Genomic DNA, 22,904 nt, shown 5'->3' with positions numbered 1-22,904 from the left:
TGGAGGTCCACAGCCTAATGTCAAATACGTCAATGTAATTTTCAATCATAGGATCTTTGGTTAAATTCATGGACACTGAGTATTTCCTCGTTCTGCAACAATCTCGGAACAATTTTAACGAGAAAAACTTTAAAATAGTTTGCCTGTTAATTGCTTTAATTTAAAATGTTGCTTTAAACTGTTAACAACAAAATTGGGTCTATACTTATTACATTTTCATCCTACTTGGTTTTAAAAACCTAAATGAAGTGAGAGACCATGCCTGTCTAGGCATACCTAGCCTTGAGACCAAAGCTACAAAGAGTAAAGTTGCTGAGCTCTTAAAGCCACAGGCTGACCTAGGCTTCCCAAAAAGAGGCCATGGAATTCCACTGCAGTTCATCCTTGTGTGTGGATCCCGTAGTCTCATGGCTGTGCCCAGTTTTGTATTTGATTGGATTTGTCAGAAATGCTTGTTTGTAGTAGCAGGCACAATGTGTTTTGTACTGCATTCATCTGTTTTCATGCTTTTTACTGTCATTTCAACACCTCTTTCTTTCAGTGGGGAAAATGCTGTTTTTTTTTTATTTCATTTTTTTAAATATCACAAATATGGAGACGAAACTCTATAACAAGGTCATCAGGAAATCATGAGGGGATTTAGTTGAGGGGCAGATCTCCTCCTGGCACATCTTCTGTGTCTTCAAGGAAGGGTGATAAGGCTAGAGGAGCTTCTTTCTCCACCCCAGCTTGCTTTGTAGTGCCTGCTGATGAAAAAGGAAAGTCAAGATTGCCCTTCCCATACACTAAGGCCTCATTCTCACCATCTTTTACAGCATCAGTATACGCCATGTAGGTGAACACTCGGTCCTACCTGCCTTCTCCTTTGCCTTGAAGTAAATGACATTTTATCTTGTGACACTAAACAGGATAGAAACAAAGGTGATCGCCATGCAGAACTATGCTGTCAGATCTTAAGAAGTCAAGGCATATGGAAGCATGGATCACATTCTGTAACATCAAGGCACTCTTATTTTATAAAATCCACTATCTTGTACCAGAACATTTTCTCCCCTTCCTCTACTTCATACCACATTCTAATTTCTTGTCAGCATAGGAATCAGCCCTACAAACCTAAGGTGATAGTGTCACTTATTTCCTCTGTGCCACAACCAGCCTATAGTACATCTGCCGGCTGTGGACGTTCAACCCGTCCGGCCAAAGATTCGGCTCGTAGAACCTGATGTTTTCAAGGCTCCGGCTACATCCAGTCCACCTCCTGTCACTCTGGGCGGGAGGATCTCTTTATTCCTCAGTCAATGGCAAACCATTACGTCAGACAAGTGGGTCCTACAATTAGTGAAACGGGCCATATTTTAGAATTGATCCAGATACCTCCCTCCAACCCTCCCCGCAGGACTCCTTCAAGATACCCTCAACAACTCAAAAAAGAGATCGACAAGATGCTTCTCAAGGGAGCTATAGAGAAGGTGCCTCTGGCCCAATGAGGAACAGGATTTTATTCCAGGTTCTTCATCATTTGGAAAAAGTGGAAGGATTGGAGGCCGATCCTCGATTTAAGGGAACTAAATGTATACCTAAAGAAGCAATCATTCCGAATGATCAGCCTGCAAGACGTCCTTCTGCGTCTCAATCAGGGAGATTTTATGTCATTACTAGACCTGAAAGACGCATACTTCCACATACCCATCCACCCTGCCCACAGAAAATACTTAAGATTCACCGTAGCTGGGAGACATTATCAATACCGTGTCCTTCCTTTCGGACTGAAATCCGCCCCAAGAATATTTACCAAATGTCTAGCACCAGTCGCAGCTTTTCTCAGAAGGAGAAAGCATCAGGTTTTTCCATACTTAGACAATTGGTTGATAAAGGCAAAGACTTGCGCAGGAGCGCACAAATCAACAAAAAAGTGCGTTTCCTTACTGACCAATCTCGGATTCACAATCAACTGGGAGAAGTCCAACCCTCTACCAGTACGCAATATTACTTTTCTAGGAGCAAGACTGAACACAGAATCCGCCATGGCATGTCCCACGTTAGAGAGGCAACAAAAATTACTGACTCTAGTAAGTTCCATACGGAGAAGAGGAAAGGTTACTGTCCGTCTGTTCAAATCACTGTTGGGCATGATGTCTTCATGCATACCTCTGATCCCTCTGTGGCGGCTAAAGATGCACCCCTTACAAGAGCAACTAAATCGTCAATGGCTACAAGTATCAGGCACTTTCGAAGACCAGATACAAATAACTTCGATAATGATCAGAACTCTGAGATGGTAGTCTCAAAGGCATCATCTATCAATCGGCTTTTCGTTTCTACAACAGCCAGCCCCGTGGACCATAACAACGGATGCCTCACTGGAAGGCTGGGGTGCTGTGTTACAGGATCTGAAAATAAGTGTCAAATGGCCACTGCATCTGGCATCAATGCATATCAATTGGCTAGAACTCAGGGCAGTGCACCTGGCCTTACAAGCGTTTCTCCCAAGAATCTCGGGATCGCAAGTGGTGATAAGAACGGACAACACCACTACGATGCACCATCTCAACAAACAAGGAGGCACAAGATCTCTCACCCTCTGCAGGGAAGCCCAAGCGATCTGGAACTGGGCCTCGCAGCAAGGCATCACACTATCAGCGGTACACTTGCCTGGAATAAACAACAAGACAGCAGATGCACTCAGCAGGCAGAAATCGGACTGCCACGAGTGGGAACTAGACCAGACAGTACTGAACCATATTTTTTCCCTGTGGGGGACACCAACGGTGGACCTGTTTGCGAACAAAGACAACGCCAAATGCCGGTTCTTCGCAAGTTGGCATCACCAGAAGGGATCTTGGGGGAATGCGTTTTTTAATAGTCTGGTCAGACATCTTTGCTTACGCCTTTCCTCCCATTCCGTTGATCCCAAGGGTCCTCACGAAGATGAAAACAGAACCGTGCACTCTGATACTGATAGCCCCGTACTGGCAGCGCCAACATTGGTTCACGGAACTTCTCCTTCTGTCAGTCAAACCTCATATTCCACTGGAGCCGTTAACTCAATTACTAATAATGAACAACGGCCAGGTTCGGCACCCCGATCCGCAGTCAATGCGATTATCAGCATGGCTCCTCACCACAGAGAGTTCGCACATTTGAATATCCTGCAGGACTGCAGGGATATTTTGTCAAAAGCTAGAGCGGATAGCACTAACAAGACGTATCAGTGTAAATGGAAGAGATTCTGTGCCTGGTGTCATCAGCGTCCGATTGACCCTCTAGTCTCACCACCAGAGGAAATATTGCCGTATCTCTTACAGCTAGCTCAATCTGGCCTAGCACACTCGTCCATTAAAGTTCACTTAGCAGCTATAGCTGCATACAGACGTTCAGATGACACACCCTCACTCTTCTCTTCTCTTCTCGGCTGATCAAGAGATTTCTGAAGGGGCTTTTCAGGGTTTACCCTCCTTTCAGACCACCGCCTCCTTCATGGAATCTGAATATTGTCTTGGCACAACTGATAAAGCATCCGTTTGAGCCGATCCATCGTGCTTCCCTCAAGTTCTTGTCGTGGAAGGTTGCCTTATTAGTAGCCCTTACATCAGCTAGGCGGGTCAGCGAGGTGCAAGCGCTGTCCATCCAAGAGCCATTCCTGCAGCTTAAACACGACAGACTGCTAATGCGCACTAACCTGCATTTTATTCCAAAGGTTCCGTCAGACTTTCACATAAACAAACCTTTAGTCTTCAAGTCTTTTTTTCCTCATCCATCTACTCCGGCGGAGAGGGCATTACACTCCTTAGACGTTAAGATGTTCAATTTTATTTGGACAGGACTAAATCTTTTCGACGCTCTAATCAGTTATTTGTAGCGTACAGTGCTCCTAGGAAGGGGTACCCACTATCCAAGCAGAGTATTTCCAGATGGATTGCCTCAGCCATTCGCTTTTGCCATCAAGCAGCGGGCAAACCTTTGCAATCATCTGTGCATGCTCATTCTACAAGAAGTCTCATCGTCAGCGGCACTGTTTGCCGGAGTGCCACTACAAGACATTTGTAGGGCAGCAACATGGAAGAGCTGTCATACTTTCACTAAGCACTACTGCTTGGAATCTCTATCTCAGGGAGAGGTAGCAGTGGGCCAAGCGGTTCTCCGGAATCTCTTCAGGTGAAGGTGAGCCATTTCTCTTCCATCCCTCCATCCTAGAACAGGTATACACATTGCTTACATTTCAAAAAAAGAGAAAAACGGAAATGTATACAAAAATAAAAGAACGTTATGACAATCACATAAGTAAACGGGTTTGAAGACAATGGTCATGTTACAGTAGTGTCTTATACTAATTTATTTTTACTGTGTCTCTTGGCATTTCATCATGTAGCTGTACATGTATATCTATGTGTATGGAGGTATAGATATATAGATATATAGAGAGATAGACATATGGGCGTATACTTATATAGTTGCATATTATATGCAGGATGATAATAAGGTTTTATGGGTCAAAGTATTTTTTCTATTAGAGGTGTTGTCATATTACAATGTGCATAGTTATTGCTCTCTACTCTGATTCAAGCAAGTGAATCTATGAAAGTTCCAATACTGGAGTAAGAAAATAAAAGTTACCTGTAACTGTAGTTCTCCAGTATTGGAATCTTTCATAGATTCACATGAGACTCAACACCCCCCCCCCCCCCCCCCAAAGAAGCTCACTTCACCTCTTTCTTTCTTTCTCTATTTAACATATTATACGCACTTGTGCTCAGAAAATCTGAGGTGCTGGAGCTTCTCTCAGGAGGTTCTGAAGGGTGCTGTCGCCTGATTGGTGGAGGCTCAGGTTTGGTCCTTTTCACAAAATGACTCTGATAGACTGTGAAATTGAAGAGGCCTAGGGCCTTTTTCGCTGTTAATATGTCTTAACATTACTTGTGAAAAATGTACCGGGACTCCCATCTCGACGACGGGGAATGATTCAAGCATGTGAATCTATGAAAGATTCCATTACTGGAGAACTACAGTTACAGGTAAGTAACTTATTTTCTTCTGCAGCGTTATAGTCCTTTCAGCAGTACATCATCAGTCCTTCTTCCTCGCAGGGTCCACAAGTCTTAAAGTGTACTGAAGAGTTGCTATCTGAGGTCCCTTTTTATATCCTGGTGCCCTCATTATGGGAGGTAAGAAAAGCTTCTTGACAGTAGCTTTGAAGTGCATAGAATGTCCTGACTCCCCTACCCCAAGCTGGCTGCAGTGACAATGTGGAGGTGCTAGGTCAGAGCTCTCCCTATTCAGTTACAAGTGGGGCTGTGTTCACCTCTGCCCCCTCATCCTACAAGCAGAAGGCCTATTGAGGCATTCCTAATCCACTATTTGTTTGACTGTGTGGGAGGAATTCACAAAGTCTTGTCAGTTATACCCAATCATGTGACTTATTAAAAGTAGCATTTTCAAAATTGTAATCAAAACCCCAACTTCACTATTAAATAGGGGTTTACCTTACAGTTCCAAAGACACCAAACATGATATAGCTACCTGCTCCCAATTAGAAATTACAGCATATTGGATGTAATAAGGAATCCCAAATGTAGGCTTCGCAGTAGTGAAAAACAAATTTCCAAAGCTGTTGCTTTGAAGACAAGACTTCTCAACATGCCTTCTGCCTTGGCACTACCAGAGGAAGAAAGCTAGCATATGAACATGGTGGAGAAGAACGGTTGAGGAATATTACACAAAAGACATTAAGCTCTTCTGCACTGTTGGGCAGATATGAATGAACATTATGAGATACAATATGTAGGTTTACTGACGGACTTACAGTAGACAAGATTTCTGAAGGAAGTTAATGAGAAACTAGATTATCAGTGATTCTGTCAATGTTGCTGAACTGGCTACTACCATGTGCTCTTTGATGCATGTTCCTAGGGGAGACCTAGAGGTCTAAAAACAGGTGTGCAAAAGGAAATTGTTAGCCTGCTGTTTTCTGATGTTGAGATGCATAAGATGAAGGTAAAACCTGATACACTGAACAACTTGATTGGAGAAAAGGAAGAATGTCCATCCTCCTCTCTAGAAGCAACAGGTTAAACACTCCTAATATCAGCCAAACACCTAGGATCAACAGAAAGGACTGCAAAATATGTGCTTACAGTATAGACCAATAAAGTAGCCTTCAGCAGCAGCTAGGAATTTCCAGTGAAACTTAAGGCAATGACTTCCCTACTCAACCCTCACTGTTAATTGTGGTAATAGCATTTCTCAGCACTTGGCAGAATGACTTAGCATCAGAAATCACATGTGGCTACTCGGTTGTGAAGAATGACTATGCTGTGAGGCTCATGCCTTTTTGGCCTTCCGCAGCACGAATATTCAAACCATCAACATCTACAGCACTACTATACTCTCTCCCAGTACTCAGTCACATGTCCATTACAGCCTATGGCAGTAATTGAACACTGCATTTCAGAAAGCATGTAACCCTCCTAAGCCTCTCATTAATCTGGCCCTGTACTGTAACATTGCTGTTATTCACTCCCCGTGCGTTATTGAGTAGCACCTAGAAGTGCTATGTTCCTACCCATTGCTTACCATTGCCTTTGTGTTTTGTAACTCACATTTGCTTTGACTTTCTGATAGCTAGCTTTATTTGTTTTAGGCCATCCAGCATATCTTTATCCCTCCCGTGGAGCATAGCCTGCTTACAATCTCTCCTTGTATTCTCCCACAGGAGCTCACATTACAGTAACTCCTAAAGACGTTCATACTGTCAAAACAAATCAGTACACTTAGAAATGCCAATTTCCACACATTGTTTGTGTCCTGTGTAGTTACATCAGTAAAACAGTATGTTTACGTAAATTTAGTGGTCACTTCAACTGAAAATGTATTTGCAAATGGCAGTGAGCTACCACACCATGCTTCAGTAATATATTTGAAACATTGTGCTCCAAAATGTACTATGAGCTACATACTACATCCTTAATACTCTCCTGCTAAATGCATTTACTACACTTGTTCTTTGTATGACATATGTATTTGTTTGCACTCCCTATCCCTTCAGTGATTTAACATTCTTATTGGCATCACTTCCTAATCTGAAAATTGTTCCATCACCACTAACCCAGCTTATTGCGAAATGTCATTCATCCGTGAACCCTTGTTGGTACACTTCTATTCATCTATACTGTTTTTACGCAGGTCTTGAACGAATCAGCTTACTGTAATTTAAATAGAATTTACTCAAATAGCTGGCATGCACCTCTCAGCTTTTACTTCACTATTGAGTGTTAACAAACAACTGTTGAAAAAAGACTAGTTTTCATCAATTGAAAATAGACTAGTTTTCATCAATAAAGCATAAAGACACATTTTTGTGTTATTTGTAATTCACAAATCGTCAACACATAACAGATTTGAATAGGGTCCGCTGAAAACAGTGCAGGGACATTCAGTGTACTTTTCTCAAGAAGCTAAAACTACACAGTGATCTAATCAAAAGCCTTAAATGAAGTGTATGCATTAACATTAGAAGAACCTCCCAGAATGCTTATTTGACCAGCAACACTTTATTTGCAAGTCTCAGCAAAGCAGCAATGGTTTTTAGCACTTCCTTCCTTAAATGAGCCTATTCCTAAGCATTCCTAATGTTTATAGAGATGAGTACTAAGGAATAAGTAGATTCTGAGGCATAAGTTTCAGTTTCATTCCAATTTAATAATCAATTTCTTTCCTTTCCAAACCTGCCTTAATAAAAGGGCGATAGGAAGCAAAGAAGGTGTACGCCAAGGCTGTGGTAGAGGGACAGCGACCCAGATACAGCATAGCACCGTATTATCAAATCTGTGACTTGTCTAGACACTAGGGGCATCATTTAGAGGGCAGTATGGAAATGAACCCTCACAATAACTCTACGACTCACAGTCCACACCATAACCATCTTTCACTTTGACTACACACACCTGTCCTCTGACGGCCACCCTGCTGACATCAAAGCAGCCTTCAGCCGCACCACAGACCACGCTTTTTGCCGCCTCAGAAAATGTTTGCATGTACCTGCGGTGTACAGCATCACTTGAAACCATTTTCAAAGCCAATAGGTCCCTAAAGGGAAATCTGTTGGCTTTGCCAATGCTTGTTCAGTCTGGTCAGTGTAGGACTGAAAAACAAAATGTCAGAAATTAGTGAAATTAAAGGAAATCACTTGTTTTGGCTGCAGAATGCCCTGATGTCCAATTATGACTGAGGGCAGAAATACTCATTTCAAATCTGATTGGCTGCACCTGCAGCTCACAGGTTGCTAGTTAATCCCAAGATGGTGGCACCAACACTATAGGGCCCAGGGTTACAGGCTCCATCACCAGTATCTTGGAAATCTGATAATGAGTCTTTTTCAAGCAGATAAGTTTGATAAATTGGTCCAAATTATTTCTTCACATTTTCTCTCTGATTCCCTTTATTTCCAAGAGTGGTTGCCAACTGAAGCAGGAAGGTGCCAACATTATCCTTATAGCTGCTCTATTGCCAAGGCACTGGGAGTTCACAGATTCACTTTACCTGTCTGAGAAACCTCATGTGTCTGCAGTGCAGACAAGTTTGTCGACTGAGCCAAATACCAGATCCTGCACCACAGTCTGATATAACTCAGTTTAACTGCTTGGATTCTAGCTGCATCTAGTATAGACATTTTAAATTTCTGCCTTATGCATAGTGACTCTGAAGGAGGTTAAGAAATCACCCGAGATCTTGTATGCCTTTTAAAAGGAATAGGTTTTGTTTGAGGTGTATCAAGAGTGCAATTGATGAAATCATGTGCCTGGAAAATACGGAAGTGCCTTCGCTCTGATAGTTGGCTTAATCAGGTCTTCATTTTTATTCTGTCAAAAAGTGTGTTTGGCAGCCATTACTTCATATGGAAAATCTTCATCTTATACGTCTTTAGAATGCTAGTCATTATTGATTTTACAAGGCGTGATGAAAGTTAAGCCTCTTTTGAGATGCCCATCACCTTGTGGCAGCATAATAAATGGATGCTCCATTTGAGCCCATACACAAGGCTACACTGCAGCTTTTATCATGGAAGATGTGATTTTAGCAGCAATTAACTCTGACCCGAGAGTAAGATTCAGTTGTGGTGTAGTGTAGAACCTTAATAGTATTTTTTGTTCGAACAGTACAATCTGTCTGGTTGCGAAAGACACATTGTAGGCTTACCAAGAATATACAAAGGTGAGCAGACCGCCTATTGCTTATTATTGGTTGGTTTTACTGTCGCTCATCCCATTTCTTATCATTTCTGTCCCAGCTTGTCAGTCTTGTGTTTGCCCCTTCACCCCTTTACCTGCTCTTTGATTGGCTGGCTTCTATGCTTTCACTGCTTGCTTTTGGGGAACAAGTTTTTCTCAAGATACTCCATGAGTGCATGTGTTGAACTTGGACTCTGATTACCATACTCCCCAGTGTCAGGGGGAAAGCTGCTCCGGTGCTGCTTTCACCCCAGGAGGCACTTGTCAATCCAGCAGCACTCCTGCTGCTGCTGCGTGGTACGTGCCTGTGCCTGTCAGAGCTCGGAGAAGGCTGGCTGGGCCACCCCTCTTGGTTTGCTTTTCTGAGAGTGCTACCGAATTCTTTAAAACAGTTGTCACCAGAGGGTCATGGGCAAGAGAAAGGTCAGCGATATTTCTGTTGCTACCAATGAACGCGGGGGCCAGGCACAATCACCTGTTATCTGAATACCACTATGAATGCCATGAATTCTGAAATTGAGAACGTGGAGGAAAGATTGGGAGTAGGCAGGAGGTCGTTACCACTTACATCATTGACGATCTTGTATGTAACCCCAGGCAACATGACGGAGGACTTTGTATCGAGGGGGAGGGAGCTCCAAACAAGGCCAATACTAACCCTAAAAACCCATCTGCGTTCACAAGCGACTTAGATATTGTAGTGCTATCACAGAGGCAGTAGAGTTGTGCTGTGAAATCTCCTACCGATGCGGTCCACATGTGCAACCTACTCCAGTGGAAGATAATGCAATACAATTGTTGCTGGGATCATCACCCAATTAGAAGGGGTTCTTGCCAGCGTTCTAAGTCCAGTTGTGTCCGCATCAGTATATTGATAAATCTCTAAAAGAACTTCTCAAGCACAGTGAAATCTAACCAGTTACTGTCCCAACATGCTTTGAGCACCACCTATGTCAACAATGACTCAAGGCAAGAGTGGACAGCATGAGGCCTAATGTAATTGTTGGGGCTGAGTCAGAGGTTATTACTAACTCCAAGATAGTCCAGCCTACACAGGTTGCTGCGGATGCAACCACCTGCAGCAGAGAAATGTCTCATACTTATTTGTCTCGGACTCTAGCCACTCTAACACGCGGGAGGTGGGGTGATTTCAACCTTAGATTATGTACTACTTCGAATCACTGTGTATTTGGCATTGATGGAAACAGAATTTGTAATTATTCCCATTTCGATCACAATCCATATGGTGATAGACTGAATGAGTTGATGGTAATTCACGATCTTATCCTTTGCCTAGATCTGGGTCCTTCTGCAACATCTAAGCAGGTAATTTACACGGGGGGCTGGGTCCTTAATAGACTGTCGTGATTTCTAAAGCCTGTGTGTGCAAGGCATGTGCCTTTTTACATTAATGAGAGCTCCCTAAGTGACCATAAAACGTTGTCACTGGATCTTCATCTAGGGTTGACATCTTAAGGCAACAAAAAAACTAACTGCTCCTAATAAATACACCAGAAATCAAGGGATACACTGAAAATGGTGCAAAATTGATCCAGAGTTGTTTGACAGAATTACTTAACAACAAGAGGGAGCACTTTGATATGTCTTAAGTTTTCAACCGGATCCATTGGATTTCTTGGGGGCCTTTTCTGGGGTCTGAAAAAAGGTCAGAAAACTATTAATAGAAAGGCACTCAAATTCAGGCCCCCGAAAGCAAGAAATGGTTTGATAAGTCATGTTTGCAGACCATAGTAGCTAATTAAAGGCTCTATAAAGGACACCAAGTGTAATGGGTGAAGTCAGAACATGTAGGAAACATTATAAGGAGATAATCTGAACCAGGAAAGAGACAATTAGAAGGAAGGCCTGGGAGAAATGAACTCTAGCTTTTGCCAGAAAAGGCGCATGTCTGTTTTGGCAGGTAGTAAATGCACTTTTTTTCACAGATAGCTTTGATACTAACATAGATGTGACCATCCTGGAACATGAGTGGGTTAACCATTTTAGTAACGTATACAATTTCCATAATCTTGGACATTACATTGCTAGTAACTCTGACGAGACCGCCGCCAGGATAATTGTGAGCAGTTAGTAATCACACGTAAGGATGGTATATCAGCGGTAGGGAAATGCCCGGACAACAAAGCACCAGGGGTCCAAACTGACTTCTATGAAAGCAACCTGGCATTTTGGGCACCAATCCTGGTGAATGCGCTTCGCAGTGCAGTCCTTGCTGGTCCTTCAAAGTCCTTGTCCAAGGCACTAATCATTGCGGTTTTAAAAAAGGGAGATAGGAGTGACCCTTTGTTATCGCCCTATCTCCCTAATTGATTCCACTGCTAAGATCTTAAGTAGGATATTGTTGGGCCACCTCCAACTGGGCAAATGAAAAAGTCAACTTAACGGTAGCCCAGTACAGATTTAGGCAGGGTACTGGTACAATCAATTAGTCCTTGAATCTGCACTTGCAGATTAAAAAATTGTGCTTGTCAAAGGAGTGTGTCTTTTCTTGGCATTCATGGACCTCAGCTCTGCCTTCGGCAACGTGATAAGAGGCAATCTGTGAAACATGCTTAAGGCTGAGGGTGCTGATACAAAAATTGTGCTCCTATTATCCCGGCTTCATGAGGATGTGGAAGGTAGTGTTAGGTTTGGTCCCAATGGTGAGTGTCCACCACCTGTTAAAATTAGACAAGGGGTCAGACAAGCCTACTGCCCCCCCCCCCCCCCCCCCCCCTTTTTAAAAAGTTTTTATATAAATGACCTTGACACGCATTTATCTCAGGTCGAAGTCGGTTCACCTAAGGAGGGGTCCAGAATGACACCAGTGTTAATGTACGCTGATAACTGTGTACTTATGGCAAGAAAAGAATAGGGGCTACAGAGGTTGTTGAACAGATTTGTGGCCTTTATGTCAAATCTAGGTATGTCGACAAATAAAACAAAGCCCTTTGCCATGGTGTGGGCCGCCCTCTTAGTAAGATTACTCCTTTTCATATTGGCGGATCCACACTTCAATGTGTTGCTATCTTTAATTATCTGGGGGTCCCTTTTGATAATGGCAGCATCTGGAAGCACTTGTTGAGTGTACGTTCAGTGCAATTTGCACAGACCATATCTGCACTGTTAAAATTTGCCTCTAAGCTAGGGTCTATGCCGCTTGACGTGGCAATCCAGGTTATTGAGAAGAGATATCTGTGAAGACTTTTAAAGCTTCTTGATAGTATTCAGACTACAATGTCATGAGGAGCTAGGACTTTTATATTTTATAGAAGACACTTTAAGCTCCGCACCAATTTTATTATGGCTTTGTTTGGCCTCAGCCCGAAGCCTCATTCAGCCAAATGATTTCATACTGTTGAAAACTTTCCAAAGCTCAAAATATCAAATGGCTGATGTTCATTAAGGCAGGTCTTCAAGCGATAGGAAGGATGGACAGGTATGGAAATCTGCTGAGCATTAACTCTTTTATTAAAACTGTAGTAAAAAAAATGAACTTTAAACCTAGCTATGCAGAAAAAGGCAGGAACTGAACAAAGAAAGAAGATAGTGGAATCATTTTCCGTTGCGTACCACCACTTGAATGAAGTCCTATCTAGCTAAAGTGCTGTGTCATCACAGGTTTTACCTAACACGATTTAGACTAGGTTTGGTACACTATTTGGTGTCTTATCCCTCAGCTGTTCACACTAGCAGTGACCTAATACCCTGTCCTTGTGATTCATCCACTTCTCAGTCTTGATTGCACTTGTTTTTTTTCTGCAAATTGTACAGGGACTGAAGAACACGTATTCTGAAGCCTCTGTTGAGATCTCTCAGTATCAGAGAATGTAAGGAAGCAATGGAATATCTCCGCTTACTCCAAACTGACATAGTCTGCCTAATAATGTATTGGTTTATTAAGGCCTTAGTGAAACAGTGCAGACTTGTCGGCAAGTGAATTAGGTCATGACTATAGCGAAGTGTGTATTGAGATTTAGCATGAGGGCCTGCCTAGTTGGGAAGGTTCCACTAGTACTGTGCAAAGCCGGCTGGGCTTGTTCATGCTGATTAAGCAGAAACTTTGCCAATTAGGTCAATCAGCCAAATTACTCATCATAGACTCCGGACATATGCTTTTCTTCATGACACCAACTGAGGACTTGGGAGTGGCTGGAATCGAAGAGAGTCCCCTCGCTATTGCCCAGCGACCAGCAACACTGGAAGCCCAGATGGCAGCCGTAAGGAAACCCCAAAGGCAGACCTACGGAGAAAGAGGCAGCAAAGGAGCTGGAGTCCTATCATATTTGGTTCACAAGTTCATCGGACCGCACGGTGGAGTTCCAAGAGAGGGAATTGACCTTAGCTTAGGAAGATATTCCACCTGACCTCCGGTCAGGCCCTGCTCTCACTCCTTTGACTGTGGACCAAGAGATCTGAACTGGGGCGCTATATCCTTTTTCATGATATGCAGATAGATGGGCTATCTGCATTTATACCAAGTGTGTGGCATGGTTACCACACATGGATATTCCACCCCCAGATTCCTAATGAGACCTTTACTTTTGTTATATTGTACAGTTTATATTTACGCTTGTTGCTGTTTTGACCTGGGGATGGGTGTTGGGGTTTGTTATTGCCTTGTTTTTATCTGTGGCCCGATAACAAAGTGTCCAATGGGGGGGTAGGGGCGCTGTCTGGGATTGGAAAGTTGGGGGAATAACAAGCTAATCATGACATCACGATTGACAGATTCTCGCCTCGCTTATAACATTCTTACCTGGAATGTATGGGGTATGGCCACACCAGACGCATCTACCACGTGAACTCTTATCTGTGAATCCTACATAGCATACTTAAAGGAAACCCACATGATGGCCACAGAGTTCCTTAAGCTCGCCAGCCGCTTGAGAGCCCAGATAGCTGACACGTCATATTGGACATATGCAAGGGGATGCTTCTGTGGGTGGCACCATCAGCACCATTAGTAATCGCAAGCAAGATGGTGGATTCAGAAAGGCAGTATGTGCTAGCTGAGGCGAAGCTGGATGGTGCATCATTCACACTTTTGATGCTATATGCTCCCAACGTTGGTCCATCCCAATTTCTAGACCCACTAGCCCAATAATGATACATTACCTAAATGCACACAGTATATCAGTTGAAGACTTCAACTGTATACACAGCACTACTCTGGATAGGTCCATCTCCCCCTTTCCACAGCATTGCAGCAACCAGAACAGCACACACCTTTGTAGATGGCTAGGCCACAACCACCTGACGGACATGTGGCGCACCATGCCTCCCTTCACAAGGGAATTATTCATTCTTTTCACCTGTCCACCAATTACACACATGAATTGATGTTATTTTCTGCAACCCTGCTGTTATAGCTACTGAATATCTTGACCGCTACCAACCTAAAACAGTCTTCCCCGCTACCAACCCAAAACAGTCTGCCCGCTACCAACCCAAAACAGTCTGCCTCACTACAAGCCAAACAATCTGCCCTGCTCCAGTCTGCAGCAGTCTGCCTCACTACAAGCCAAACAATCTGCCCGCTCCAGTCTGCAACATTCTGCCCCACTCTGAACCAAAACCATCTGCCCTGCTCCAATCTGCAACATTCTGCCCCACTACAAGCCAAACAATCTGCCCTGCTCCAATCTGCAACATTCTGCCCCACCACAAGCCAAACAATCTGCCCTGCTCCAATCTAAAAAAACAATCTGCCCTACTCCAGTCCAAAACAATCTTCCCCACTCCAAAAAAATCTGCCCCACTCTAATCCAAAAAAAAATCAGCCCCACTCCAATCCAGAACAATGTGCTCCACTCCAATCTAAAAAATATCTACCCACTCCAAAACAACCTGTCCAACTCCAGTCTGCCCCACTCAGTCCAAAATAATCTACTCCACTCCAATCCAAAACAATGTGCCCCACTCCAAACCAAAGCATTCTGCTTGACTCCAATGTAAAAACATCTGAACCACTCCAGTCTGCTCCAGTCCAAAACAATCTGCCCCTTTCCAAACAAAAACAATACGTGCACCTCCAGTCCAAAACAATCTGCCCCACTCCAGTTCAAAACAATCTTCCCCACTCCAAAACAATTTGCCTCACTCAAATCCAAAGCCAGCCTGACTCCAGTCTGCCCTAATCAATCCAAAATAATCTGCCCCACTCCAATCCAAAACAACCTGCCCTACTCAATCCAAACCATTCTGCCCAACTCCAATCTGCCCCACTCAATCCAAATTAATCTGCCCCTCTCTAATCCTGCCCACTCCAATCCAAAACAATCTGCTCCAAACCAGTCTCACTCCAATTAAAAAATAATCTGCCCCACTCCAATCCACCCAACTCCAGTTTGCCCCAATCCAGTCCAAAACAATCTACCCCACTCCAATCTGCCCACTTCAATCCTCCCCACTCCACCACAATACACCCCACTCCAATCCATCCCACACCAATCCAGTCCACCTCATGCCAATCCTATCCACCTCAATCCAATACACTCCAGTCCAGGCCACCACAATCCACTCCAATCCACCCAACTCCAGTCCGATCCACCCCACTCCAATCCAACTCAGTTCACCCACTCAAATCCATTCCACCCCACTCCAGTCCACCACACTCCAATCCACAGCAACTCAATTCAAGCCAATCCATTCCATCCCACTCCAATATAATTTACCTTAATCCACGCCAATCCATCCCACTCCAAAACACCCTAATCCACCCCACTCCAGTCCAATCCACCCCACTCCAGTCTACCTCACTCCAATTTAACCCACTCCAAAAAGTCCACCCCATCTCAATTCAATCCATTCCACTCCAATCCACCCCACTCCAGTCCAATCCGTCCCACTCAAATCAATTCCACCACAGTCCAATCTCTCCCACTTCAGTCCACCCCACGAGCCCAGTCCACCCCACTCAATCCAATCAAGCCCATTTCAATCAAGTCCACCCCACTGCTTCCAGTTAACTTCACTCCTACCCACCCTACCCCACTCTAGTCCACCCCACTCCACCATATCCAATCCACCCCACCCTACTCCAATCTAACCCAATCCACCCCACCCCAGTCCAATCCATCAAGCCCACCCCATTCCACTCCTCTCTAGTCTAGTTCAGTCCACTCCACTCTAGTCCAATGAATCCAATCCATCCCACTGCAATCCATCTAATCCACTCCACCCCAATTCACGCCACTTTAAACTACCCCATTCCATCCCAGTCCAATTCTCCCCAGTCCTATCACTCCAATTCAGTTCACCCACTCGAATCCAATCTATTCTACCCCTCTCCAATCCACCTTACCCTATTTCAATTCATCCCACTCCAGTCCACCTCACTGTACTCCATCCAATCAATTGTACAGTTTCCCTTTTGGGCGTTTGAGCCTTAGCTCCTACCATGAGGTCAAACATTCCATCTGCTCACTGCAAACTTCGTCTGTTTGAACTGGTATGTAATATATTTTGCTCAACGGGAAACAGTACTGCTCGCACTCTCTCCTGCACATTTGATTTATAAACGTTTATAAGTGAGAAGCGCTACGCTTTTTGAAAAAATAAATGTTGCGGTCCGTTCATTATTTTTGTTTTTAAAAGCATTTTCCATTGTACAAGTGCTCGGAGTGTGCAGTTAAAATAAATTTTATGTGGCAGCTGAAAATGCTGCAGAAGCAATTGCTAAGAACTGTATGTCACCGTTAAAGTAAATGTTTTGCTTTTGCCTGTGTTTTGTGCTTTGTAATTACTAATATCTTTGTTTTAAAACTTAAAGCACTCCTCCATCCTCTCTACCAATGTAATTTTGAAGTTGCTAAGTGTCATTTTACCCTCTCACCTAAATTATGTGTATGGGTCCGTTACAAACAGTATACCTCTCAAACCTGATTTGGCATTTACCTACCTTCACACCAGCGAAGCTCTGCGCTCTTTTGTACATCCATTGTTACAGCTTCGCCTATCTGAAACCGTGACCATGAGGTCAAGCACAGGTCCATGCAGTGGATGTATTAATCCACTGTGTCACTGCGATCTCTCTGCCATGTGCCATGAATGTTTCCTTTTGGACATGCAACTTTCTAGCTCTGTGCTCTTATTCTCAAAAGTAGATCGAGAGACACATTTAAGGCGAGACCTGTTGGCTTTAATTCATAATGGTAAAGTGATGTTTTAACCCGTTCGTACTTTATAAAAGTGGTTTTGATTTCCACCACTATCAATCCACTTCTTTACCCCAGTTTTTTCCTAACCTAGCCTTTCCAGCCGAATAAACTCTGCACATACTAAATGTTAACAGCTTTGCAGCACTACCTACACAGCATTAAGGAGTTATAGTATCAAATCAGTTATTTGTAATCTGTGTCCCTTCTTTATTTAAACAAAAAAAAAAAACACTTAAAAGCGTCTTAGAGCTGCCCATTACTTGCCTGTACTTTCCATTGGTTGGCATCCACGTCACTCTTGTTTCATTACTTGCCATTGGTCAGCACCATCTTTTTGCCTGTGTTCCTCCTGGGCTTTGAGTCTTCCTTGGTGCTGTGGAGCATGAACCAAGTACAGCTTCCTGTGGCCAGTGTCCTTCCACTGGCTGCAGGCTCCTGCAGGTACTGTATTGTTACTTTTGGACATGTTTTTTTTTTTTAGCACATGTCCTAAAGTAACTCCTTCATGCTGCCCGTGTTTCCGTTGCCACCCATGCCCTCCATTGTTTTTCACACACCCTTTTCCCGCTCTCCAGGGTGTTGATCGCCCCCTCTCAAAACCCCTGTGCATGCTGTTTTTTGGTTTTTACATGTTATACAGCAGTGTGGGCTGCTGTGCAATAGGGTTTGAAGAAAGAAAAAAAAACGATGATGCAGTCCACACTGAGGTGGTGTTTTTTTTCCTTTATTTTAAGCCATGTTGCCGCAGCTTGTAAAAATAAAAAAAAAAGCCCATATGTTTTCATGGCAGACCTAACGCTCATTCAACAAGGGGTAAAACAGCCATGCTAATGAATGTTCCAGTGGCAAAGAAATGTAAATCTCTGCCTGTAGATCAGTTCACGTTTACAAAAAATTCAATTTAGACTCCAACTCCAGGACGGATGCTCAGTTAGGCGACGCAACTTTATTTAAACCATTTGCCTAAAGTGCATCAATGAATTTTCTGATACGCACCAGTCCGGTATCTCTTTATGCCGCTTTAGTGGAGGGAGCATGCTGTCCAATGTTCATGAATAACATCAAGTATCCTATAATGGAGAAGAGGATGTTTCTGACCTGTAAAACTGATTCTCTGGCGTAGGAATCTTTGCTGAATTTATGAGCAATCCTCCCTTTTTCCCCAGATATCAAGGTCGATTGGTTGGACAGCTAGTTTTGTACAAAAACAATATTTCGCTGTAAATGTCAAGATGAATGGAGAGTATCTCCTTGACCAGTGCTTTATGTGATAGCTAGATCATCCTACTGTCTTAAATGAACAGTGCACCTTTTTCTATGAAGATTTAGCCTGATTGCTACGTTTTTAAACCAGGATAGGTTAGAATGGGTATTTTCACTCGTATAGAATAAGCTGTGCCGTTTCGGAAACTGTTTCATAAAACGAAAGTAAAATAATAGCATTTAATTAATTTAGGTGTACTTTAAAGTTAGATTTTTCTAATGTAAATAGTTTTATGAATCCTACAAGGAGACAGTGATATTCAGTGTTGAGAAATTTAGCCGAGGTTTGTATGTTTGAAAAGCAACATTACAGGTAAGAAACGTCTTCTTGAAGGTAATTAACTTTTCCCTACAAAGGTAAAAAATACCAGTGCATTCCATATTTTGTTTTTCCCCACATGTATTTGAGCTTGTGGTATTTACATCTTTTTTTTTCTTCGAGAAATCTGTTCGCACACCCCCTGTTTTGGTACCCTAGTTTTTAATATTTCAATGTGCCCTTGTAAACTTGCGTCTAGATTGATATTTCTTTTGTGCTCTAAATAGGAAGAGCCAATGGATACAGACCAAAGCAGTGCCCTTGTCAGTTCTCTTCAGTCTGAAGTCAGAAAGTATCAGCTGTTCATAGAGGAAGAAAACCAGAAGTTGAAAAGATACAAGGTTAGAATTCTTTCTGTTGATTAATAGCAATTGGTAACCATTAAGAACTCCGAGGCCCACGGATTCTACGTTAGGACTTGTCATTCTGTCCCCTACGTGCTATCCTGAGCATCTAAATACCCTTCTTGTGATAAGCCACTCCTGAAGATATGTTCTTGCTTGTCTCTGGGGAATAATATTCTGCCTGCATTTTTAATTTATTGAGCCTTCTTAGAAACCTAAGAAGAATGATCCCGTTATTGGTATCCAAAATCTTGGTTTGGTAGAAAGCAATGCTTTTTATGGAAACAGAAGTGGAAGCAATGTACACAATTGGCATCCGTGCAGGTTAAAGTGGGGGTGGGTAGGGGGGAGGAGGGGGGGGGGGTGTTGTCCTTATGTGGAACAAGGTCTTGATTGAGTTAACTCTGCCAGACATCATAGTTGGGACCTAAAGTTTACATTGATCGTCGGCAGAAATCACATAACTAAGTCATGATGCCTGGAATAGATTAAACCATCATCCAGACATATTGCTAGTATAATGTGTGCACTCTTCTGAACTACATACATGTGTACCTATGCCCAATCTCATAGTTCTGGCTACCACAGGCAGCACCTAGGCAAGCAAACGGCTACAACGTACTGAAGCACTGCAATGGAGAGGCAGCAAGATTTTGCCATGTTGGTAGGTTATGAGAATGGACTAGAAAATGATTCATACACCTTTACCCAGAAATATGCGGACGTGCACCTAAAGCAGTTATCAACGGCTGACTCACAAACTCGCTAGGACTGGAGTTGCAATAGTAAAATAAGAGTCTTACATTAGGTGCAAAGTGAGTGTGGCTGAAGCTAGGAATATAAAAATAGTTACGATGTGTGCATTGAGATTTGTGTGGTTGATATTTTAGTTGCAGAGGAGTGTGAGGCTTTTTGTACAGTCACTTATGGAACTGAAAGGTTTGCAGTAGCTGTCCTGAGAGCTGTGCCAGGGCATGTGTTTTTTCCAGAAGACAGGTTGGATGGGAAGATTCATTTTGCTGCTTGTATGCTGTGCACCAGGCATTATGCCAACAGTCTGTTAGCACTCTAGACTGACTTGTAAGCGCCTGCCAGCTTTTAGTTTGAATAGACTGGGAGTCTGAATGCCGAAGACTGATGTGTATTATGTGCAATGGACTGTGATGTGGTTGTTGTGCTATTGTGGAGTTTGTGATGTGTTGTACTTTGTTTAATCTGGAAGGCCACTTCCAGGTACGTGGTACTGAGAAGCAAAATGTTTTCAACAGTCTGTTTTTGGTATTACTCACGTTAATGTTTAGGGTATGGATGCTGCACGAGAAGATAGTTGTTTTGTAATGTTCTGTGCCGGTGGGCGGCCGTAAGCATATTGACTTATGATATCGATGTTGTCTAGCTCAGTGCTCCCCTTGAAAGCCCTTGGCCTTGTTTGGTTTGTGGTGCTTTGTTGGTTACATGAACGTTTTGTGTGAGGGTTGAGATAGTCCCCCGCATGCTAAATATACTTGTTTCCCTGCTGACTGATATTGTGCCTTGTTTTTTTTTTGGGGGGGGGGGAGAAGGGACGGCCTGGTGTCACACTACTGTGTGTTCTAGGAGGCATGGGCCTGTCTGTGAGAGATTGGTCCTGTGCTTACCCTGTGACCTGGAACAGTACACCAAGCATACCTTCATTTGTAACTGAGGACTACCTTCCCCGTCGTAGATTTAGTACATAGAGCAGTAGTAATAGCGTACTATGTTTTTAAGGATTAATAATGTACCAGACATTTTTATGTGGTTCACTTAAGTGGAGGCCTACCAGCCCACTGGTGTAAAATTCTTCAAGAGCTTAAGGGTCTGCACAATGTACCACAAGCATAGTGTCAGAATGACCCAGAGTAATGGAGGATGGAGGGATCCATTTTGGATGCCCCTGGCCTTGTACAAGATGGAGGCTGAGGACTGTACTCCTAGACACTGAAGTTTATTGCTTACATTCATGCAGCTGGGGGAAGCGGACCTAGACACTGTAGCAATGGTATTGGAGATAGGGCTCATTTAGATATTACATAATTAGTTTTCCTGAACTCTGTCATTTGGTTGATGGTTGTGGTAGGTCTGAAGGGTGGAACTGAAGACTCTTGTTAAAGGTGAGGAAGCTGATAGGTGAAACCGGTCCTTTTATTTCCAGAGTACTTCTTCAGTTGGGCTAATGACTGCCAGTTGCTGAGCCATCACACCTCTCTGCCTATGTTGTGGATGCTCCAGGGTGGAGACAACCGTGCAGTGAGAAGATTCACTCTCCACACATTCTGTGTCTGTGTCTGGAGAACAGCCTTGAAAAGGCACTTGAAAGAAGAACGTCCCTGAACTCTTTCCACATTTTGAGACAGTGGATGCACATCTCTGGTCTGTATAAAAGTATGGCCCAAAACACCCCTATTTGTTCCTGTCACATTTGTTTGATGACTAAGGACGTTCTGTTGGGCTGCTGTGCAATGCGGGCTGGTGAATGCTTGGAGGCCAGGCTCCAAGAGGTGAGGGGACATCACCTGAAGTCTTGAACTCTTACTAGAGGAGCTGTGTGCCTCCCCTTAAGTGCCTAGAAGCTTGCATGGCTGCCAAGAGCGGTGACGAGCCTGTCTGGCCTTGCAGTAGGCAAGAATGTCCATGAAAGAACGAGGTCTAGGGTGTCCATAGCGGCTGAGATGTTTTAAGACATGGGCAAAGTGTGCAACTGCCCAGAGCCCCCATCTTTCAAGGAGCTCCCTGGGAGTGTACATTTTATCTAGCTCACCTTTGTCTATTTCCAAATCTCAACCTCCCTCCTCTCTGCCTACCTCTAACTCTGAGCCTTTCTCTTTGCCCAGTGGCACCTTAAGGATTTTTGGGGACATGAAAAGATCTATTTTAACTGTTTTGTGTGAACTACATTTCTGAAAGTATTTTTTTGCATTACACAAGCTTAAATTAGTCGAAAATGGGCAGTAAAGTTGTGAACAGGGCACTTGAAAATGTCTTGCTGCAAGTCCCAGAAATGTTTAATACGTCACTGCCTGATGGCTCTGGAACAGCTAGAAGAAGCTTACTAAACAAGAATGATCCTGGAGGACACTGGTGAATTTGGTTGCACCCGCACAACTCTCCCTTTAAGATTGCTGGATGCCTGGGTGGTGTTGAATTTGTGTGACTGCCAGAAGCTCCTGTAGCGCGATGCCTGCCAATGTGCTGAATTGCCCTTTCAAGGCTCCATCTCCTGAAATGCTGAAGACATACCTGAGGTCTACACTTGGCATCCAGTTGGCCCGGGTGTGGGCTACAACTGCAGATTGTGAAGGGATGCCCTTGCTTTGGACGTTCCTACAGCCTGGTGAAGACCACATCTTCAGATTTCCACTCTTCCAACTAACTACACCAGTCGCAGTGGAGCCACTCTGTCTAGAATAGAACACAGTGAAAGACATGCTGGGCAGGTGCACTGCTGAACAAGGCCCTATGCCCAGCACAGAGTCAATCCATCAAAGGCTGCTAGTGTACTGGAGTTCTTGTAAGCACAGGAATGCTGCAAGAGTTTGAAATGGCTCTGAAAAATGGCTCTGAAAAAAAGACG

General features: G+C 43.5%; 1 protein-coding gene across 2 annotated transcripts in view; it reads left to right on the top strand.

The window, feature by feature from the left end:
• The window catches only part of UCHL5 (ubiquitin C-terminal hydrolase L5), a 140,103-nt gene that overhangs the window by 79,466 nt on the left and 37,733 nt on the right, over positions 1 to 22,904 (top strand). Inside the window, exon 9 of one of the 2 annotated variants that reach the window (XM_069231621.1) lies at positions 19,196 to 19,309. The exons of the other annotated variant lie outside the window; for it this stretch is intronic. Coding sequence (XP_069087722.1) covers positions 19,196 to 19,309 — 114 coding nt within the window. The remainder of the gene's footprint in view (positions 1 to 19,195; positions 19,310 to 22,904) is intronic. 2 annotated transcript variants of the gene reach the window in all.

This window comes from Pleurodeles waltl, chromosome 4_2, assembly GCF_031143425.1.
Source record: "Pleurodeles waltl isolate 20211129_DDA chromosome 4_2, aPleWal1.hap1.20221129, whole genome shotgun sequence".
Lineage (NCBI taxonomy): Eukaryota > Metazoa > Chordata > Amphibia > Caudata > Salamandridae > Pleurodeles > Pleurodeles waltl.
This window is presented reverse-complemented; position numbering and strand designations above follow the sequence as displayed.